At 37.6% G+C, this 23,597-nt stretch overlaps 1 protein-coding gene across 4 annotated transcripts; it reads left to right on the top strand.

Annotated features, from left to right (window-relative positions):
* The first annotated feature begins 1,646 nt into the window (after positions 1 to 1,646).
* Positions 1,647 to 23,163, top strand: FBXO38 (F-box protein 38). 4 transcript variants are annotated; one of them, XM_009819902.2, is made up of 21 exons: positions 1,647 to 1,774; positions 2,656 to 2,789; positions 3,945 to 4,108; positions 4,500 to 4,665; positions 5,005 to 5,142; positions 5,450 to 5,587; positions 6,008 to 6,101; positions 6,522 to 6,652; positions 6,973 to 7,143; positions 7,399 to 7,541; positions 8,397 to 8,619; positions 9,314 to 9,433; positions 10,553 to 10,732; positions 12,615 to 13,109; positions 16,385 to 16,485; positions 18,159 to 18,261; positions 18,447 to 18,613; positions 19,808 to 19,953; positions 20,790 to 20,893; positions 21,158 to 21,271; positions 22,562 to 23,163. In XM_009819902.2, the coding sequence occupies exons 1-21, from the start codon at positions 1,647 to 1,649 to the stop codon at positions 22,738 to 22,740; spliced, it is 3,339 nt and encodes a 1,112-aa protein (XP_009818204.1). In that variant the 3' UTR covers positions 22,741 to 23,163. The 4 variants fall into 4 exon arrangements, with proteins under 4 accessions (XP_009818204.1, XP_009818203.1, XP_009818205.1 ...); XM_009819901.2 differs by having other exon boundaries at positions 12,615 to 13,334; XM_009819903.2 differs by lacking the exon at positions 12,615 to 13,109.
* Positions 23,164 to 23,597: the final 434 nt, after the last annotated feature.

The following is a 23,597-nucleotide window of genomic DNA, read 5'->3' as shown; positions in this document are numbered from 1 at the left end:
GTCATCAGGTGACATTCACTGGGAATCCATGTAATACTTGTTTTCATCGGAATCCAATCTCATAAGTAGTTTGAAGTCAATTTTGGGCCTCATGAAGTTGAACAACATTACAATGCAGTGTTATGAACATACTTCATAACACTTCCAGCGTGCGCACTTCCAGCATGCACCAAAAAGAAGGGTAGAATGCGTGCAGGCAACAAACTGTCTTTAGCTTTGGCTGGAGAAGTCCCAGCCAATCCAAAGGAGTAGAGATACATTTCTTGCTATTCACAGGCAGAAGGTGCTAACTTAGGTATTTTAATATTACCATTTTAAAGAAAATTAATTATGACAACGTACAGTTGTTCATTTAAAATGCATATGAAAATGTGTGAAAGCACATGTTTTTCAATAATTAGATCGCAGTGAAGCTATCAATATTTCAAACTTTATGCCAGCACATAAATTATTTGTGTTGAAGAAGACAAAATTTTTCTTTTTCATTTCTATGAGGTACTTTGTTTTTCTTCTCAGTTGCCACTTCCACATAATGTGAAGCAAACACTGTGGTATATTTACATTGCAGTGAATGCCGTAACAGACGCGTCTCTTGATAAGTTTTCCAAAATCTGTCGTCTTTTAAAGCTGTTTCTCCTCATCCACTGAATTTTGGTATTCAACCTGTTAAACAGGTTTACTGAGTTAATGATGCTTTACCCTACTTACCAGAAAGTATTCCTCAGCTAAATAGCAGTAGTGAAGACATTTCTTATGCCGTTCATCTGCATGAGGTGTTACCTCAGTTATTCTAATGTTAACATTAGGTTCATATTTATTTTAGTTACTTATTTGTTCCTTCTTGTAATCAATTCATATGTTTTTAAATGAAACATATTATTGTTATTTCAGTCCTTCTATGCCTGTATGTGTGCTGCAGGAGCAATGTAGACACGAACACATTAATTCAGTAAGGGGAAAGAGGAGAGGATATCCTGCAGATTGCTGCTGAGGCAAGGTCTTTCAGTTTTTCTGGGGCTTTGATCTTTAACTAAGCAACCTGAATATTTTATTTGGTATTCTAACCTCTAAGAAGAGCTAGTTTGGGGACCTTTAATAGGGCATTTTTTGGAAATGATCAGTAGGAGTCCGTTTTTTCTAAAAGGAAAATTTTTTATTTTTCTGCTAGACAGAGAGGCTTTGGACTTTCTGTTTCACTGGAAAATGCGCGGTTGGTATTTACTTAGTAACCTATGTAGTGTCCGCACAGCTTTGCTGTGATTTGTCTTGATCAACTAGTGTGTGGATGGTATCTCTGAAGACATTCTATTCACGCAAAAGAATTGATCTCTTATTAAACCTGTGGTGATTTTCCTCTTTGTCAGTTTCCCTTAGCTCAGAGAGACTTTCTAGTTTATCTAATAATCATCAGGTTATGTCTGAGACCTCATGTGTGAGGCAAACTATAACTTGTTGGAAGAATTTTTCTATATCTTAGTTAATTCAGCTGTACTGGAGCTTGTCTTTATTGGCAGATTTGGCTAGTTTTTCGGTAAATGCAGCTTAACTGGTATGTCCTCCTCTACTCTCTGTCCCTTTTCTTTTTCAGTTGCACAGAATTTGCATAACATTGTGAACATTTCCTTTAATCAGAAATCATTGCAAATATGGGTCCCCGGCGGAAAAATGTGAAGGCATGCTCAGTGAACAGGGAAGGCTCCGAGTCTACCAAAGCTGACGAGCCAAAAGATTACATGAACCAACTCTCTCATGAAGTGCTTTGCCACATCTTTAGGTGAGCAGCTTGTCAGAAGTCAAGTTATTGTTTATTACTTTATTGTTTTCTATTTTTTTCCCAATTTTACCTCCATTGATGTTTGTGTCACATAGTATTCAGAAAGTGTAGATGTACCATGAGTGAACTGGTGGATACAAACTGGATAAAAAGGGGTGAGAAATGTTTTTTCAGTCCCAGAATTAATTTGGATACTTTGAAAATGAATTTATGTGAATGTCATGAATGGTAGAAGGAAGAAGAAATAAAAGTGTTTTAGTTCTGTTCGCCGGTGTGTGGTAACTAGTGTATAAATATTGATTTCATTGCGGAAGTGTATCTCCGGTATTACATAGTTGAGGTGCATGTTTTGAAATTGTTGCATCTGCTTCATAGTGTGCAGAAGGGAACTTGGATGAGTATATCATCTTCCCTACAGCACAGTCCTTCTCCAAGATGTTCACTCATAACTATTGTATTAGAAACATAATGTCTTACTGATGAGTTCTTTAAAAAAAGTAGCTCTCAAAAATGTTTGCAAATTGAGTGTGCTAGTATGTACTAGAAAACGAAAGTATCTTTAATTAAACCACGTAGGAACTATTGTGGCAAATGGTTTGGTCAGCAGTATTTACTAGAGAACTAAAGCATATCTCCATTTTAATATTATATTTGTACCTTAAATATCCTGTATTCAGTGTCAAAAACTGGTGAGTCATTCTGCTTAACAAAATTTCACACTTTATTAGAGTACAGTGTGAAAATTCTGTTTGAATTAATGTTATTAGGCATTAGAAACATAGGAATTTGTGTACTCATGTTTGGGACGTTCTTTAGTTTGGAAGAAGTCTAAAAGGATCCACCTTTGATAAATCAGAGGGGTGTTTTTTCCTCTCCCAAAGGTACCTTCCCTTGCAGGATATCATGTGCATGGAATGCCTGTCCAGGAAGCTGAAGGAAGCAGTCACTCTTTATCTGCGAGTAGTGAAGGTTGTGGATCTATGTGCAGGCCGTTGGTGGGAATACATGCCCACTGGTGAGTAATGCACTCACTCAAGTTATGGCATCAAAGTGGTATTGAGCAAAACCGTCTATGCTATCCTGGTTTTTATAATGACACATGCAGGGTAAATTTTCAAAAGCAGTAAAAGGAGTTAGACATTTAATTCCTTTTGACTTTTGTGAGATTTGGGTGGCTTCCTTGAGTATGTGGTTTGGAAAATTTATCTGTGTCAGTGTGTATGTGTGTGTCTGTATATATATATATCTATTGGATATTACTGTAGCAGAAATGGGGATTCTCTGTAGCAATCTGTAAATACAATCTGTGTTTGTCTGATTATTGTAAGGGAGTTAATCCAAAGGTTAATCCAAGAAGAGGCTGTTTGCATGCAGGCAGGAAAAAATACAATGGAATGAGAGAGCAACTCATCTGCCAACACTTAACAATGTAAGAATAAATAAGTTTTGATGTCACACGTCAAGCCATCTTCAGATCAATAGATAAGTTTGCCAACCTAGGTCAACCCTGTGAGTATTAGGATTTCTGTTGGATTTAAATTACACTGCTGGGATTTGTTGGGGGAGAGAGCTGAAATGAGTGAATTCCAGAAGTTAGAGGATCTGCAAAGTTAGATTTATTAGGGCTTATATCAGGTAGATGGTTAGACCTAACCTACAATAGATGTAAATACAGGTAACTTACTAGTTTAAAATCCTTTTTAAGTGTTGTCTTATGTTAGAATAAAATAATCCTTTGCTTTAAGAAACTGTTTAATTTCTTTGAGAATTGTGAGCTGTGGTGAGTAGTGATGAAGTGCATATAATTGATCCAGCTGGGCATTTTTGAGCCATGTATTTGATAAATGGAATCCCAGGAAAGACAGAGACACAAAGCCTGACAGTCTGCAGAACTGCTTCACCTGAGAAGGGAGAAAGTCTAGTTAACCCTGTAGCTGTGCAGCTCCACTGAAGGAAACCTATAGCCAGCCTACGAAATTCAAGGCAGAAGAGTATGTAGGTCATGATTTCTAGAATCTGGAAGTAGAAGACAAGCTGTTGCTTCCCTGTGTACATCTTTTGACATTGTAGAATTTGTACTACCATATAAAGAGAACAATGTATTTGGCTCTCCCTTTACAGCTAGGTGTCTGCTGTCACACAAATACCAAATCTGTTGTTGTCATCTTAGGTTTCACTGATTCCAGTTTCCTAACGCTGCTGAGGAAGATGCCAGACATTGAACAACTTTATGGTCTTCATCCCAGGTATCTTGAAAGACGCAGAGTCCGTGGCCATGAAGCTTTCAGCATTCCTGGAGTTTTAGAGGCTTTGCAGGCCTGTCCAAATCTGCTGGTGAGTGGTTAGACTGGAGAGAGAACCTCCTTCAGCAGCTGAGGTGATGCATGTTAACAGAGCAGAAGAAATGTGGCAGGGACTCATTGCTTACAGGGCTTCGTGTTCAGACCTGGGCTTTGTATTCAGATCTGCCTGTACAGAGTAGCAGTTAATTGTGAACAGTTTTGCAAATTAGTACTATTTTTAGTTGCGCCAGTGGGAATCACAGGTGCCCTTAAGTCCAGAAATTAATTAAAACTCTGATCCCTCTGCTTTAAAAAGACAAGTCTTGCTACAAATTTAAAGTCAAATAACACATTGCATTACGTATAGTGTGTTATTGAGAAGTTAAGAGGATTTTGTTGCTTGAACTGGTGTTAGAGCATTTGCTTTGCTTCCTTTTATCCAGGGTGTTGAGACCTCTCATTTAGAGCTGGTGGAGGCTATTTGGACATACATGCCACAAGTTCACATTTTAGGGAAGTTTCGTAATCGTAATGGTGCTTTTCCAATTCCTCCTGAGAACAAACTGAAAATTCCTATAGGAGCTAAAATTCAGACTTTGCACTTAGTAGGTAAGTGTGGTAATGGTGAAATAGTTGGCTTCAACACAGGTGAATTTAAAGGCTCTGAAACTCTTCAAGATTGTAATTCTTTTTAGGAGAGGGAATTTGGCATGTGGCATTTTTGAAATATTAGTTGCTATATGTATGATAGCAGGTCTGAAGGGCAAATTCTAAAAGAACGTGTTAACAAACTGAGGTGAAGAATTTGTGTTTAAAATGTTTACAGCTTCTCTCACATGCCACATAGCAAAGACTTCCTTTTTAAAGCCAGAATGTTAATCCAAAGAAATTTATCCTAGAGTTTATAGTTTAAAGCTTATTTAAAATGTTTTGTTTCTGTATTATTAGGGGTGAATGTCCCTGAGATTCCTTGTATCCCAATGCTGAGGCACCTTTATTTGAAGTGGGTGAGACTCACCAAACCACAGCCTTTTAAAGATTTCCTTTGTATCAGCTTACGCACTTTTGTCATGAGGAACTGTGCTGGTAAGAGGGATTCATATATGGAGGGGATGTTTTAGCATGTAGGAAATCTACTAATTCTGTTAATGCTGCATAGGCACCAACTGTAAATGGAAATCTTAGAAGACAAGATTCTGAAAACAGTCATTGTTTTATTTGTGGTGTTGGATAGAAATGTATCCCCCTTTTGTACATTACTTGGTGCTATGTAGTTTTGTTGACTTCCTGATCTAGATGGATACATGTGGACATTTTTAAATTCTTTAACATGATACATTCAATATTGTTAAGTGAACAGCCTTCTTTGTCTGTGTTGGTTCATTCTATGTAGGACCCACAAATTCTTTAAAGTATGTTCCCCTAGTGACGGGCCTGGCATCTGCTCGAAATTTGGAGCATTTAGAACTGGTTCGTGTTCCGTTTCTTGGAGGACTTATCCAGCATGTGGTAGAAGATAGCTGGAGATCAGGTATGAAACTTCTTATCCCTCATGCTTAAAACAAACAAACAAATAAAAATATTACCAAATACTGGATTCATGTGAAGCTTAGTTTTTTTGTCTGTAGCATATCCTTTCTTGATTATTATTTTAAAGGTATTAAGTTTGGAACTATGGTTGTGGTGCTAAATATAGCTCTATATTGAGTATTGTTTTGAACTTTTAACTGCAATTAACTCTTGACTGATAAGCTAACCTTCCAGTTGCATTTGTTGGTGAGTAGAACTAGCAGGATTGGAGGGGAGCTGGTTGCAAATATGTGTTTTATTGATTTGCTAAAAGAGATGTGTTTTGTTAATTCACTTGTCAAGACAACACTGGTGGAAATGTGTAAGGCTTAAGGTTGTGATCTGTGACTGAAGTGAAAGAATATTTTTTTTTATTTGTCAGGTGGTTTTAGGAATTTACACACTATAGTTCTGGGAGCTTGCAAGAATGCACTTGAAGTGGATCTTGGCTACCTCATCATAACTGCTGCACGAAGGTATGGGCCTTTAGATCTTTCTTTTCCCCCTTCTCCTTTTTCAAAATAAGTATCTTAGTAATGAAGTCCAAGGACATGAAGCAGAACAACCTTCAAAAATTTAAGGAATAAACATTTAAACTTTACATAACAGTAGTATTCTGTGGTTAAAATAACTGGAGTTATGTCTGTTTCTGCATCACTTTGTGTCATAAGACTTCTTAGACTTATATCTGAAAAGCATGGTACCGTTAGTCTCACAGCTATATTGCTATGTAACTGCCAAATACTGCCATAAAGATACAACACATATCCCCTTAATCCTGGCATTGTTGAAAGAATATTTTCATTTTATTACAAGAGGGCATCTTCTTGAGTGCTTTCTATGGCAATTGTGTTTTGGCATGCCTTTTAATAGGAAAAATTCTTAATTGCATTCAGGTTGCATGAAGTGCGGATCCAGCCTTCCTTGACCAAAGATGGTGTTTTTTCTGCTTTGAAGATGGCTGAACTGGAATTTCCACAGTTTGAAACTCTTCATCTAGGATATGTTGATGAGTTTTTACTACAGTGTATGACATTTTTTATATACATAAATTATTTGACAAATACAAGGATTAAATAAGTTGATATATTTTCAAGCATTTTCTAAGAGTGATTAAAAAGAATATTAATGTATCCATATTGAGGCTGCTGATCTCATACAGCCAAACATGTTTTTCTTCACTTCCTGAAACTCTTACTGAAATTGGGAAAGTCTCAGCTTTATTGAACTGAAGTAATAATCTGATCCATTTTGCCAAATTGGACTAAAATAGGGAGTTAGAAAATCATGCTATAAAACACAAGTTTCTGAAATCTACTGCTCTGTTTGCTACTGTCTTTTTCATAGGTAAAATGACAAATGGAGACTTGGTGAAGTACGGCTTGGCTGATGTGGTTGAAAATCCAGGGATTATTACAGATATTGGTATGAAAGCTGTAAATGAAGTTTTTTCTTGCATCAAGTATCTGGTCATTTACAACTGCCCACATCTACATAACCCAAATAATTGGATCACAGGTATTGCAGACCTTTGAAATTTTAGATATATTATATGAATTGCTGTGATATTAAAACAGAATTTTTCTGCTCATAGTACTGCTTGTTCTATTTCTTAGTAAGTACAGTAGATGATGCTTGGTTTGGAACCATAATGATGCTGGTAACAGTCAGAATGGAGATACAGAAGATGCCTACTCTCAAATCTGAAAAGGGTATAACAACAAATAAGTGAGATAGGAATCCTTCAGGAGATGCATCTGTTCTCTTCCGCAGATCATTCAAGGTGGACCCGACTGGTTGACCTCACCCTGGTGCGATGCCATGCAATAAAGCTAGATTCTTTTAGTCAGTTCATTGAGTTACTGCCAAGCTTAGAATTTATTTCTCTGGACCAGATGTTCCGTGAACCTCCTAAGGTGAGTCTTTCAGGGAATGGTTTTGCTTTTTATTGTTGCCAGCTCATTGGAAATATGATAAGCTCCAGCTGTTATGTGTTCTTTTAAAAGTTGTAATTAATTAAATAGCTTGGTAAATAAATGACTTTGGTTTGCAGTTGCTATTATCATGATATGTTAGGGAGAATGATGCTTCTTCTACAGATGGGAGCAGTGGCAAGGTATGGTCTTGTATGAATGTGTGACCAGGAGACAAGACTCACATCGATTCTGTGTTTCTGTTGAGGTCTCTGCTGCTACTTCATTTTGCTGCTGCTTTTTATAAGCTTTTTTTCATGCTTAGGAATCTGCTTACAATGCTAAGGAATTTTTATGATTTTGTAGTTGTTGAAATGGGGGTACTTTTCCCCTGTTGGAGTGCTTTCAAAGCTTGGGAATTTTATTTCTTCATGTTGTCCCCTCTCCCACACTGTAACACAAATCTTTGTAACAGCTGTTGTAACATAATGAAAACTGCCTATGTAAAAAACTGCTTTCTTTGATGATTAATTCTATCTTGAGGCTATGGTGTTCTGAGAAGACTATAAAATCTGCTGTTTGTATTGATATAATATGACCTCATAGCAAATGAAATACCATTTAGTAAAGTAAGATTATATGCTTTATGGAGTTTAACCGAGTGTAAGTTTTCTGGGTTGCCAAACTGCAATGTATAGCATAAGGAAGTATTAGGGACAATTTCCTTGTTCTTCACATGTGTATTGTTCTGCTATCCTGGATACTACTGACAGAATGCTTTTTCGGTTGGCATTAGGATATCTTGTTGAGATAATGTGACTGTATTCTCAAATCTTAATAATTGCTCTTTGTTTTCAGGGTTGTGCTCGTGTGGGCCTAAGTGCAGGCACAGGAATTGGTGTTTCATCTGCCCTAGTCAGCAATCAGAACTCTAACAATGACAATGACAACAACAATAACCACCAGAATAACAATAATCCAAACATCCACCACAACAATCACCAACACCCAAATGACCAGAATGAGGAGAATGAGCTGCGGCAAGATGGTCAAGCTGAAGAGCAGCAGATTGCAGCTGAGGGTAATCTCCGATCTTTGTGAACCTTTGTAGGGAGTGATTTTATTTGCATTGCCACTTATGTAGGGTCCTAGAGAAGATACAAATATACATCGAAAGCTTGTTGCTCTTTCAGCTCCTGGTATGTAACTTTAATCTTTCCTGAGGGCTGTCTACACATCTCTGATACCTGTGTGATAAAAGTTATCTTTGTAGTGTATCTAATAGCTGTTACAGGTGCATTACAATTCAATTATATATGTCAGTACAGATGTTAGCAACGTAGAGTTTCAGTGTGATACTCACCCGTGGAAGTGTGAAGTGTTTTCTAAGCTCTTCTGGTCAGAGCTTGGAGTATATCACAGTGTTGGATGGTGTATTTTTAAACTTCCCCAGAAAAGGCAGAAGTCATTGGAGGGAACGAATATGTAAATCTTGGTTATGCTGCTCACTGCACTAGAACAAGACTTCTGAGGAGGAGTGGAAAATTTGGCAGAAGTAAACCCCAGAAGTTAGGCTGGGGCCTTGGCTAAAGAGATGTAGAACAGATCTGTGAGAGACTTTGTGCAACCTAGAGACTCACTGAAGGAATCAAGGCAGCTATTACTTATTTCTTGAGGATTCTCTGACTCTCTGTGGGTGCCAGTTGAATTCCTCCTATGCTTATGGGCTCTCTTCCTTCTGTTTCCTCTTCTTGACCTCATCTTAATCTTTTCAGCACTCAATGAGATGGAGGAGGTGGCACAGGAAGAAGGGATGGCTGCTGGGCAGGGCCAGAATGAGCTCCCAGCTCCCAGCCAGGCTGTTGTTCCTATGGAGGTCGATGAAGAGCAAGCAGGTAACTCTACTTTTGGAAAGAAATTGCCATTGGGTATGCCCTTCTTAAGGGGTTAAATTTTTCAGTCTGTTTTTGGATGGTTTTCTTCAGCTGGGTTGTCCAGTGTGTTTGGAATAATGATGCTAGCACAGCTTACTGCTGTGAAGAAATTTATTCTGTTTTAATGTCTTTTTTTACAGTCCCCAGCTTTCTTTTGCATATGGAGTAAAATATCTTTATCTTAAAGCCTTATTTGTGTGCCCAGCATGATAAAAGACTCAGAAGGCCTGAATGAGATTGTCATGTTCCAATGTTGTTGTTAATGTCCTTACTTCTTTCACTGCAGCATGGGGATTCTTTTTGGCCTTTTTTTTTCAAGCCAGAACAACTTGTTCCAGTGTTAATTTAATTTGTAGTAGTGACATCGTTAGTGACACACATTACTGACATAAGGCAGTCTTGATTTCTTTTATAGCCCCTATTTGCTGGACAACATCATTTTCTACTAAATATACCAACAGCATGAGGTAACATACACGTATGCTGGATCTGTTCGCTTTTTCAAGATAAATCCTGAAAATGTTATTTAACTTCATGTTTGTGTTAATTTCTTGTATTATTGACAGGCAGATAAGTCATTGTGATTGGCTGATGCCTTCGATTAGTAGCCAAGGGAGCTAACTAACAAAGCATGTTTATACTGAAGCTTGATAATTCATGCTTCTCCTTCCCACTTCTACTAGTGGGATTTAGAAGGATAACTGTAGATGTTCTGACTGACATTTCTGCCTTCTGGTGAAGGTTTCAGGGACTGATTATAACACGTAGTTGTGCAGTTACTCTTACTATTGTGGAAGAACATTTAAGCTGTTCTGAAGCAGAGAAACATTACAGAAAACCTGTGTTTGTCTTACATTGTGACACTCTTCCCCTTCCAAACTAGAATGCTTTAATGCTGAAATGCAGTATTTCGCTCTTCTCGTATTTGGATTTTAACGAAGGAGCCACAGAATGGGTGGCTAAATTGACCCAAATTAATCTTTTGTCATTTTTTCAAGCAGTTCTAAAAGTTCTTCATCCCTTTAATCCATGCTTGGCTTATTTTTACATCAACTTTTGGCATTCTTCTACTGTTTTCAGGACCAAGTGGCATTCAGCCTGTTGTAAAAGCAGCACCTATTACTGTGCATGATTCGGACAGTGAGGATGAGGAAGAAAACATGGGGACTTCAAGAGCCTGCATCTCTAACAGCATTGCACAGAATTACTCAGATGGAGAAGAGAAAAGCAGAGATCCAGTGGAAACTCGAGAACCTTCAGGTGTGGAACAGATGGGTTCCTGGGCACTGTTAAGCAAAATTTATTCTTAAGCTTCAGTCTTTCCATCTTGTTCAGTTTTATTTCTAGCTTTGTAAAAGACATACTCGTTTGTTTGCCCCCTACTCTTTTCTTCCTGTTGTAAATCTAGAATGGAGGTGTAACGACACATCTCTTTGAGCTCCAGTCACATAGTCACTATACAGAAACACAAAAATAGTGATGCTGCACTGCTTTGTGTGCAGAAACCTGCAGCTCCTTTTTTTGGATTTCCAAGTGCACAGAATTTGTCATGCCTGTGAAGTCAAATTTGCAGCTATGTTGTCTATAAGATTCATCTGTCAAAGCGTTGCTGCTGAAATAAAATGTGACTGTTGGGGCAAATGCATGAGTTGTAGCCATCTTTTGGTTCGTGGGGGCCCTGTGAGAGTGACCTGAAGGGGACACTTTAAGATCAACTTTACTTTGATGGGAGCCTTGGAGGTTAGTTGGAATTCTCAGGGTGATCTTCAGTACTGTCATCTTCACTTCTGAACAACACTTAATATTATAGAGTGTGTATATGTATTAGTAGTAGTAGTGTGTATATATATTATTATGACTCGTTCTGAGTCAGAGGCCTAGAACTTCATGGTAGTATGACAATTATAAATAGACGTAGAAAAGGACATTCCCCGTCTTTTGAGTTTACAGCTATAAGCTGCACATCTGTGGCACCAAGTCCAAGTCCTGGGTCCAATGCCATATGACGTATAGCCTTTCCAGCAACAGAGATGACATGTTATTTCCTGTAGTTTGTATTCTAAGCAAAGTAGTTTCATACGTACACAAGAAAGGAGGAAGTTGAAGTTGAATTGTAATCTATAAGTAATTGACAGGTGAAGTGCATATGGTATTAAGCCTTAATGAATGTTTAGCTAAGCAGTTAACATAGAAATCTCGTATTGCGAAGGACTGAGAAATGTACCAGTCTAGTACTGGTTTAATTTCTGCAAAGCCTAGAACATAATAAAGCTGTAATGGATAACGTATCTTCCTATTGTAACTAGCATACTCCCTACACATCACACACACACCACCTCACCCCCCCGCCCCCGTCATTTTAGTACATTTCAACAAGACTGGTAGTTTCAACTTGGAAATCTGTAGAGTGCTGTGCTTATAGCACAGATGTCGGTTCTAATTTGAGGGTTGAAATAACGTGCATTTGGAGACAATTGGCATAAACTTTTATAGTGCCAATAATGTGGTTTTGGGCTTGGTTTAGTGTAATTAGCTGAGAGGATTAAGACAGTAGACATTAAGTTCCAATTGTGATTTGTACACTATTCGCTATCATTTTTTTAATTCATCTATAAACTGAGACTACTGTTACCTATTGACACTACTTTCCATACCCAGGAGGGGGAGCTAAGGATTGTTATTGAAAGCATAAACTTTAGTCCTATCCGTGTTACTATTTAATGCCTCAGATTTATTCCTCAGATTTATTCCTCAGATTTATTCCTCAGATTTATTCCTCAGATTTAAGAAAACAGAAGCCTATTATCAGTGTGTTTTTCATGGTTTTGTGCTTTGGCCTTTTTAACCAGTTAGCTGCTTTTTGAAGATACTAGCCTCTCTCGTAAATATGTATCTCATCTACTGACTAACACTCCAGCACATCACTACAAAAATAGCTGCAAGACATTACAGGGATTCAGCAACTGCTAGAAATATTATTAATTCCCATAATATGTGAATAGCAGCATGATCCTGGTGAGATTTGTCATTGCCCTCTAGGCTGCCTTCTGTTTTAAGTAGTCTCTAACAGAGTTAGCACTTAGCATTTATTTAAACTGTGTATTAGGTTGTCTCATCGTTCTCTCTCGCTTAACTCTTCCAGTGAGCGGTAAAGGCAAGACACCACTGCGCAAGAGATGTAGTGCCAGCCAAGTGGGCCAGACAAAGCAGTTCCATACCGAGGAAAGCAGCTGTGAGAAAGGTTGTCAAGTAACAAGTGAGCAGATTAAAGCAGACATGAAAGCTGCAAGTGACATGCCTGAAAGGAACAAAAGCAAAGATTCTTACCCAGGTTGCAGTAATGCTACAGGATCAACGGGAACATCCAGCTCCTGCAGTGCCGTTTCTGCTAGCCCTGACTGTGCACAGACAGCTAATAGCCACTCTGCTGGCACCAGTCCAGCAGTTGGAGATGACTCCAGGCAGTGTGTCTGCTCACCTTGTAAAAGTGAAGGTTCCAGCGAGAGAGAGACTGAGGAGAGCTCTGTTTGTTCCAGGTGTTCCTGCTACAAGCCACAGGACGCAGAACAGAGGACTAGTGGGTGTTGCGATGGGGATTGCCCATCCACAAGTGGAGCCTGCAGGAATGGACCAAATAGCGCTGGGTCAGATTTTGCACTTAGGACTCTGCCAAACTGTGGGCCTCCAGGAGAGACAAGTAATGAGAGGACTAGTGGGAGTGCCTGTGGGCCTGCCAGTGAGGAGGAGAGCACGGGCTCTCAGCAAAAGAGCTGTGAGATGGAGTATAAAGAAGAGTATCCTCGTCGACCACTAACAAGAGCTAGAAGCAAGCTGTCCCATGTCCCTCTGGTGTCAGAGTCAGGTATGACCTATATGCATATGTTAACTTCTGAGTAAACTAATGTGCTGGCATGAGACAGTATTGAACAACAGCAATGCCCACAGATAATACAGAAGTTAAACGTGAAGTTTATTGGTTAATAATTTAAAACTAAGTGGTTTGTCAAAGGGACAGGATATTGATGGAACAGAAATGGCTGACTTCACTGCCATAGCTAGGTAAAATAACAGATCTCTCTGAAAGAGTGCCAGTGACGTTTTTCTCCATGCAAGTATTTCTGTGCGTGTTATCCATACATATTAAACAGTGTTTGATTTACTCATTTGAAAACCAAATGCAACTTCTTTTGACAGCTTCTCTCTTCCTGTGAAGGCTGTTATTCATTGAAACATAAGACTGTCTCCCCCATTAAAATTCTCCCTTAAAAAGGAAGAAGACAGCAGGTACGCTCAGATCTTAGCAAGAAGGCAAAAGTTAATAACTGGTACTTTATCAGCCAATAAAGAAAGCCATAATTATAATTGAGCCAAGCTTGTCTTGTGCACCTGCATATTGGATTTTACTTCCAAGTGTGTAAGGCATGGTGATCAAACTCGTTGAAAATTGTCTTTTTATTAAGTAGGTTCATGCTTCACATCATGTAAAACAAACAATAAAATAAAAACAAAGTCATGAAGGGTTGGAATGAAGCCAGAAATGTTGGGAGAAAATAATAGATGTGAGAGGGGAACTTGCTGTTTCTTCCAAATATACTTGCTTTCCAAAATAATCATCTTAGTCTGGCATAGCACAGTTTATAATTACCTCATATATCCAGGATTCTTTGCTGAGAATATCTGGCAAGTAGAATGAAACTGAAAAATGAAATGTGCTAGTTACAGAACTGTATGTGTTGGAGGTAGAAAAGATTGATAACAAATTTGTATCTCTGTTAACATGGAATGATTCAAACACCGTAAGTCCAAGTGTCTTTCCAGTTTATCTTAATGTTCCCAAGTGTTAACGACACCTAAATCAGCTAGGATATTGTTCTGTAGCTAGATGCATCTCAGATTGAAGAAATGATCTTGCTATTAAATTCAAAATGTCTTGTTTTCTACCTTGCTCCATTATGACTAGTAATTAGTCTACAAAAATCAAAAGAAAATATTTCCTCTCTATCCTCATCCATTACCAAAACATGAAGTGAAGTCAGTCAGATCTAAGTGTTAAATTAAGGTATCTTTCTGAAAGTATCTCCATTTTCATGTTTCAGTTGTTAGTCAGGAAAAAGATCTGTTCAGCTCATGGAGAGAAATGTCTCAGTATTTCCTATATTTAGCTTACTAACAGTCAGAACTATTTTTCTCAGCTCCATACAATTATGTGTATGTCTTTATGCACTTATTTTCCTCTTGCTTGAGGCTGAATGTGTCGTTTTTGCTTGAGACTTGATGTGTCATTTTTATCTTTTAAATCTGTATTTAATACATAGGATAGTGAGGCTGCTTCTGCCTGGCTGTTACAGTGCTTTTCTTCACTAGGATAGGATATATAACTCATTAGAGTATAACCTGAAAATGCTTTGTTACAGAGTTGGAAATGTTTTTCCATAAATAGTCTAAAAATGTGCCTTGAATATGACTGCATTCTATTATTCTAGCATTAATGACATTGTGGTTTTCGGCTTCTGTAACAAACCTATGTTTGATAGTAGAAGGTTGGTTTTTTTCCCTTAGATTATTTACTCATATTAAACAGTAGAAGAAGTGAAATATTAAAGACAGTGAAATTTTAAAAGCATTATCACCACAGACTAGCTGGCTAAAGGATGACTCAAGTGTGTAATTTTGATTTTTACTTTAGTAAAAATGTAAACCACACTTTTTCTTGTAATAAATGGTGGTTTTTTTTAAACTTGTTTTAGTTTGCGTTGGTAGCGAAGCAAGCTTTTCACATTTTAAAATGCATGTTATGTTAAACCTTGGGCTACACCTTGAACAATTCAACACAAAATTGAAAGTTTTTCCTATAATATAGCTAGGAAGTATTTCATTATCTGCAGATACTCTATGAACTGTCAGAAAAATTCACTGGGGATAATGATTCCTGGGTGCCACAAGTTGAGTACTTAATATTACATCTTTCAACCTGTGGATCCCCTAAAGCAGTAGCCTAAATTCTGGAGCTCATAGGTCCACTGAATGTCACATGTTAATTAATAGTTTACATGTATTGGTGGAATTTGATGATGTTAAGTAGGAAAAGAGATATTTTTTAATGTTAATGGTAGTATAGGATGGCGTAGTTCATATATAGTCTCTAATATTTTGCATTTCTATCTTGATTGTGAATTTTTGTGAACATGCCATATGTTTTAACAAGAAAGTCAAAGGAAGCTTAATTTTAGTAAAATAATTTCTCGTTTTGATCTGTTAATCATAGAAAACTAATTGTAGGGCATTTTTTTTCTCTTACTGTAGGAAGTAAGGGTGATCATCTATCATAATTTCTTTTCAAAGCCTCATCTTTTAAATCAAGCAGGAATTTGATGTCACTGGTGCATGAAACGGAGTAAGAAGCAGCTTGGAAACATCAAAGTGTTTTATACCTGGGCATCCTTTGCAATATTAGGAGAAACTTAGTGACAGTTAGAAAGAGCAGACTTTCAAGTGGTTTGAGATTATTTCTGCTATTTAAAACAGTAAAGCTATTTTGGTTCTTGTATTTGTCAAGAATGTTCTGTTTGCTGCAGAGAACCGAGTGTAACCTAACGATTCATCTTCTGTTCTTTTCTTGGCTCCACATCTTTCTATGATGTTGAACTTGTAGGTTCAGCATTCCTGTGTTTTTATCTATAAACAGCCCACCCCCCTGGCCCAAGTTATTTAGTATGAATGATTCTGAGCAACAGACCTGAAAGTGTTTTTTGTGCAAGCAAGAGAGATATACTTGTTTTCAAGCCAGACAGGTTTTTGACCTGCTTATGTAAGAAATGTATGTTCTTATTGGACATTTTCAGCTAGGGAATGCCTCTATTGTTCTCCTGAAATGTAAACAGTGGAAAGATTTTTCTGTTTTTCTGTTTCCAGAGGTGGCCAAGCCAAAGCCACGGCAAACCACAAAGCGGAAAAGGACAGCTGACAAGTCCACAAGTACAAGTGACCCGGTTATTGAAGATGATCATGTTCAAGTAAGGTCTTTTTCCTCACCTGCTACAGGTTTATCAGCTGGGATGCTCATGAACAGCGATAGAATTATACAAGCTTGTCTTCCGTGTAGAGCCAGATGAGTTGTAACTGACGTTGCTGCTCTCTTTGGTCTTAACCATATACAGGAAATTTCTGTATTAGGTGCAGTGATACTCCAGCTGGCCTGAGAAGAGCAAAGTATAAGCTAAAGCTAAACTTGAAGTTTGTCAGATGCTCATGGCTATAGTGCTGCTTGCCTTCCCACAGTGTCCTTGATGTTCAGGGAAACAATTTATTCTCTGGCATTTATTTTTGAAATGACAGCATAGGCTACTGCTGTTAAAAGAAACACGGGATATGTAATTACCTCTGGACACAGCAACTCAGCTGTTACTTTGCAGGCTGAAGGTTCTCTTAGTATATAAATAACATGAGTTAATTCTTCTGCATGAAGATCAGTCATGAAAGTAGAAATCGCAAGGTCTGGCTTACTGTATTGGGGCTGTTTACCCAAGGCTCATATTCTAGCCAAGCATGAGATTGCTTCAGAGGGTGACTGTGAGCAGCTAACTTAAGCTTCTCTTCTGAGTGCTGCTGTAGAGGAACCTGCCTGCATTTATTTTCCCCTCTCTGTCCAGTGAAGAACTTAGCCTCACTAATTTAAGATAGCTTTTGTGAATGCATCCCATAATATTTTTCTGGTCACTAAGATGCGTTACAGCTTTTATGATTAGCATAAAAGATATTTTTGGGTGCATGATTTTTCTTCTTAAAATATGCCATTTTGAAAGAACAGTATTGTGGGGGTTTTAATTTTTTTAACTATCCGTGGTTACAAGGAACAACTTAAATTGCTGGAACTGAAAGAACCCATTGCAGAATGCTTCTTTTTTCTCTCGACATGTTTACTTTGTTTTAATAGAACTCTGTTTAGTCTTCTTTGTATAATTGGTCAGCTTCGTTCTTGGGCTGCTGAATTTTGCTAGAATTCTTTATGATAAAACTTTGAAAAAATCAGATAAAATACCAAAAAGATCCTCTCTTATTACATTCTCCCTCTGCTCATGCTGTTGGAAATGATTCTGCTTATCTGTTCCCTGAGCTTGATGCGTGCTTTATTTTTCTGACACTGATAGTGGACATAGAGGATTAAGTAAGTTATGTATATAATTTTCAACCTTCCGTGTGATGTTTTCCTCTGAGACAGCACTGTTAAAGTACATTGGTATGGGAAGTTCAAACCATGATTCTCTGCCATACCTTCTTTCTGTGTTTAAACACGAGTTACTGTCCAGAATTGCCATTTTTGTCACCGTGCTTGAAAAATAGAAATTGAATAGTAGAAGATTTGAAGTTCCTGACAGATGATAGTTAGGTTTTCTGATAGAAATTGTGCTTTCTAATATGAGTCCTCTTTTAGTCTTGTGAAGTTGTTCTTTTGTGTTTTGTGATGTTGCTGATCAGCAGGAAGTCTTTTTTTCTCACTGCCATCAGTAGCCTAGTCATCTCAAATACCTGTTGTGAACAGAAGCTGTGTTATATTGATTAGTATCCAGTTAATATCTTTCTGTATCTGTCAGTATCTTTTAAAATTCCTTTTATTTTAATTTTTTTTCTTTGTTTTTACCTTGTCATAGATTATTTCTTTTTTTTTTTTTTTTTCCATCTTCACCAGGTACTGACTTTGAAATCCAAAAACCTTGTTGGAATCACCTTGACCAATTGTGGAATAACAGATCTGGTACTGAAAGACTGCCCCAAAATGATGTTCATACATGGTATGTAGTTAATGTCATGTGTACCTCCTCCATCTGGCATTAGTAGAAACTTCTGAAAGAATTAACGTTAGTCCACTGTTTATTTTGTATTCATCACAAATTAAAAGTTTGATCATAATGTGATCATAAGGTCTTTTCAGTATTATATTTCTTTTCTTTTAATAATATTGTTCGCTGATTTATAGCTACAAGGTGCCGTGTATTGAAACACTTAAAAGTAGAAAATGCACCAGTTGTCAATCGGTTTGACTATGCCCAGTGCAAGAAGTTAAACATGGATCAGGTTCTGGATCAGATTCTCAGGATGCCACCGGAAAGAAACCGGATCATTTATCTTCGTCCGATGCAGCAGGTACACAACCAACTTTCATTTAATCATGAACAGATCTGAAGTTCTGCTTGTATTCTTTCACCACTCTTGGCTTCATGTGTTTTTCAATTAATGCAAGAAATGTAAATGTTACAATAACACAACTCTGAGAAACTTGTTTATTAAAACTTTATGCCATCAAGGCATTTATTGCAGAATCTAGAACTTGGATGATACTGAATTTTAAGACTTAGTGTTACCATCTCCAATATTCATTGCATTAGAAGATACTGTAAAAAATCATGATGCATTGAATTAATTCCAAACTGAATAACTAAAAGTAACTGTAAGAACCTAGATGCTCCTAAGTCAATTTGTAGTTGTGTATAAGCAGAAGCATGACATAAGCATAGGTATCTGAAATCTTTAACACATGTTCTGTTAGATTTAGTAACAGCAGTTAGTGTTTTGAAAACTACTTTGCTGAAAGGTGCATTATCTTTTGATGTTAAACAGTGTTGGAAGACAGTTATGGTACTGGGAGCCACCCTTTCCTCCCCCAGATTACGTGTAGGAGATGTAAGCACTGACATTTAGTGAGTTGTTGAGGTCCTTTGACAAGTAAATAAGACAGATTAATTTAAGATCAGAATGTTTTTTCAACTTTATCACTCTAACCAGAGCATTCTGTATTATACTGTCATGCTGCTTCTCTCATGCAAAGTAATGCTTTTTCTGGCTCGGTTTGCCTGACCAATGAGGGAAGGCTGATTTGATATAAAAGCTGGCTTTTCTTTGAAACCAGATCTCTTGCTTTAGCTCTTAGAGGATGGTGATAAGACTATTAGGAAAAAAAAAAAAAGGGAAAAAACCCCCCAACCAACCAAAACCCAACCCCTCCCCCCAAGCCAGAGAAGACAAATTCTGAGAAAGTGAATGTAGTTTAGACCATTATGTAATTTTATGAAAGTTTACTTGCATATTGGAGTTGCAAAACACATCAGAAAATAGACATTTCCTATCAAATTCCACTACTCAAAAAGGTTAATTGGCAAGGCTGCACTAGGAAGGCTCTACTCTACCTAATCATGTATTTGTTTATGTGTGTCATAAAAATTTCTTTTCATGGGACATGTTTCCCCAGAATTTGGGGGATTTGGTAGATGTCTGCTCTTGACTCTAAAATCACATCTCTGTTTCTCTTGGTTACAAGTCTGTCTTTGCTGCCTTTCACAGGTTGACACGTTGACTCTCGAGCAAAAGATATTTAGTGGCCCTTACCCATACCACATTTGCATAATTCATGAATTCAGTAACCCACCTAATGTCCGCAATAAGGTGCGCATTCGGAGCTGGATGGACACAATAGCAAATATCAACCAGTGAGTACTTGCCCTACAGTAACTTTGCAGAAAAGGTATTCAATCCTGATTCAGCAGCTACAGCTCCAGTCAAGCTGTAGACTTGCTGTATTCTGTTAGCCAAATTAAAAAAAAAAAAAAAAAGGTTTGTTGACCAGTGAAGGTTAAATTCTAGATGGTGCAGTACAGAATTTCAATGTCAAGGTGTATGTAATACAAAACCTAGATTAAACAAACCTAACCATGTGAAAAATACTGTAGATTTTTCCAGTTCTATTCCGTCCAGCAGTAATGTAATTGAACATGGAAATAGTCAGAATGGCTGAGGAACATCTTTGAATCTGAAAACAAGTTTCTTTTATTAAAAAAGAGAAAGACTGATTTACTCCAAGAAATAATGTTAGTTTCTGGGGAAGATGATGTGCAATCAATATCAGCTCCTCACTGAGGAGAAAAAATTCCCAGCAGCAGGGAATTGTATACAGCGGCTCTCATCCAACTGTATTAAACCAGTGTTTTTGGTGTCCTGGTTTTTCACTAAAATGACTAAGAGAACAAATTTACTTCTGAAGTTTTGTTTAGTTGCAGCTATGTTGGATTATTCCTTAGAGATAGAAAGCTGTGCTTAAAAGGTAGCTTAATTGGTTTCTCATCTAAACTACATATTCTCTGTGGTTACTCTCAGAAGTGAAGGGATTGCATACCGAGTTTGTGTGAGGGTCTTGGAGGAGTGTTTCTATGGATTCAGGCTCATTAAAGGAAAGGTTGTGTAACAGGATTTCCCATTTGGTTTTTCTCCCTCCCGCCTTCACATTTCCGATCACTACTGGCTGTAATCTCTTCCTCCTTCTCTCTAGAGAACTTATTAAATATGAGTTCTTCCCTGAAGCTACACGAACTGATGAAGACCTGAAGAAATACACTAAGTACCCTTGGGGACGAGATATTTACACTCTAGAAGGTGAGTGTTTATAGAGAGCTGAAAGCTGATGATCAGTCTTTTGCTAAGATAAGTAACTTTGCATCAAATTTCAAGAGACATGAATAATAATTCTTGTGAGGGAAGTGGAGGACCTTTGGCACAGAGTGGGGGAATTGAGGTGAGGAGGTGCTTTTCCTGTATTAGAGTCACCCATCTATGTGGTATCAGTTTACTTGATGGAGAGTGCTGATGCTTGAGGAGTGACTTTGTCCTCTTTGTATCCTCATCTTGTCTGTCTTCTAGGCATTGTGGATGGCGCCCCTTATTCCATGATTACTGACTTCCCATGGTTGAGATCACTGAGAACAGCAGAGCCAAACAGCTATGCTAGATATGACTTCGAGGATGATGAGAGAAGTGAGTAATCTTTTTCGATGTGTTCAAAGAACTTTAACATGTTGCTTAGTCCCAAGCTGACAATGCATTCCTTTATTTTTCAGTTTTCTAATTCTTATGCTATTTTTGGTAGACTATAAATAACTACTTGTGGCAGTATTGGGAGCTGGATGAGGAGGGGTCTAGCAGAGGAGAGGGCCATAGTACTACAACAGTGTTTCAACCAGCTGGAGACCCTAATACTGACAAAATCAGAGAGCCAATCTGGTGCTTAGTCTAAAAATGTGATGGGTTTGTCACATCCAGAAGAATGAGCGCATTTAAAACACACACAAAACTAATGTTGTGATGTGTAGTCCCAGCAATTCACGTTCTGCAGAGTTTACCGGCATTCCTGCTGAAAACTTGGCTGGAGGGCTGCCTCTGCTTTATGAAAGGTTCTTAAGGTAGGCTGAAGAGAGTCCAGCAAAGGGAAGTGAGCACTGGACTTGAAAACTCTGCAACAGAGATGGTGTGGGTTAGAGTTAGGGATAGATGTGCCTCTTTCTGTTTAGGAGCTTGTCTTATAAAATATTATAGTGGGCAGTTCCTGGGGCTCAATTAAGAACTTTGCCTGGTAGCAGGGAAAGACATATTCTTCCACTAATTAATTAGGAAAATCTTGGAATCTTCTTCATTAGAGGTATTTTTAATTGACATTATTTTGGATATTCTTACCTAGCTCCAGTTCAAGGGGATGAAGCTCAGGAGGATGAGGAAGAAATCTTTTTTGGTTATACCTTTCTCTGATCTTTTATTTTATTTTTATTTTATTTGAAACTGATTCATAGACTTAATGTTTGTAGTTCAGTATGTAGTCTGAATTATAAAAAAAATGATATGTATTTGATTTAAAAGAGTAATTAGATTAAAGATGATGTTAAAGCCATAAAAAATAAAGAAAAGACTGCTGCTTTGTCCTTAGTTGCTCTTGTTTATAAAACATTTAAATGATCACTGAAATGGATAACCTGAAAGCATGTCAGATAAGTCTCAGGGGGAACGCTTTGTTATGCGCTGGGATTCCCTTCACTCGCAGACATATGGGCATTGCTTACATTAAATGAGTATTGGAGCTATCAAAAGCTTTAAATATGGGGAAGGCAGACCGCCTTTTCTGCTTGAATAATATTCCTTAAACGTGGTTGCTCAGTGGAAGATTTTTCTGTTTGCTTTGTTTTCCAAGACTATCTCATGTAATGCAAAACAGATTAGCTTGTGAATTTCTTTATAGGAAAAATTCTAGTTTTTATTCGTATGTGCCTTCCACAGCTACTATTTATGCACCGCGAAGGAAAGGACAATTGTCTGCAGACATCTGTATGGAAACAATAGGAGAAGAGATCTCTGAACTGCGCCAGATGAAAAAAGGTGTATTCCAACGTGTGGTGGCTATCTTCATCCATTACTGTGATGTCAATGGTGAACCGGTAGAGGATGATTACATTTGAGTGGATACCCTCCCTGACCTGTCATCTCTTCCTAAATTCTGATTGGCACTGTCAGCCAAGAAAGCAGGTGGATTCTTTCTGAATGCGAAGCATTTTCTTGAAACACATACTTTGCAGTTGCTCTCACACAGTTTGGAAAAGAGTATGTAGTAAATGTATAATGAAAAGTAAAAATTGTATACTAAGATTTGTACATAGAGGAAACAAAAACTTCCTAATACTGAGACTTTATTTCATATGTTTATACAATTTAATTTAAATTCCATTTTAATGAAGGCCAATAATTAGGAACAGGGAAGAATATTTGAATTTTTCAGCCCATACAATTCATAGCAGTATTTTTTTTCTTATAAACAGAATCCCATTTGCTGTGTTCAAAAGAGTCATCAGAGTCTCTTTTAATCTGTGCCTTTTTCTTGAGCATTTAAGAGTCCAGTCTGAGTAAACCTGTTGAGCACAATCTTTGTGTCTTGTGTGCATTTTTCAAAGAGAGAGAATTATTCTACAGCTGTTGCAAAGAAGGGCAGAAAAAAAGTAGTGAAGCTGGTGATCTGTGGTAGTTTCTGGAGTTCATTAAAAACATTTTTGGCAAAGAAAAAACCCTACATTTAGCACCTTGGAAACAGAAGATATGTTCTGAAGTATTTTGTACCATTAGATTTCATTTTAATAGTGTATTTGACTGTGTAATATGAAAAATAAGTTGCTAATTGCTGGTTCCACTCTCTTTAACATAAATCTGCACATACTAACTGTCTGAAAGCTGAATTTTCCCTTAAGACAGGCAGGAAAAGGGATGTGTAATTGCTTAGTTATAGCTGTGTCAGTACAGGATCCATCTGACTCAAAACAGTGAG

Source organism: Gavia stellata, chromosome 16, assembly GCF_030936135.1.
Source record: "Gavia stellata isolate bGavSte3 chromosome 16, bGavSte3.hap2, whole genome shotgun sequence".
NCBI lineage: Eukaryota > Metazoa > Chordata > Aves > Gaviiformes > Gaviidae > Gavia > Gavia stellata.
Note: the sequence above shows the minus strand (reverse complement) of the source record. Positions and strands in the feature narration are given on the sequence as shown.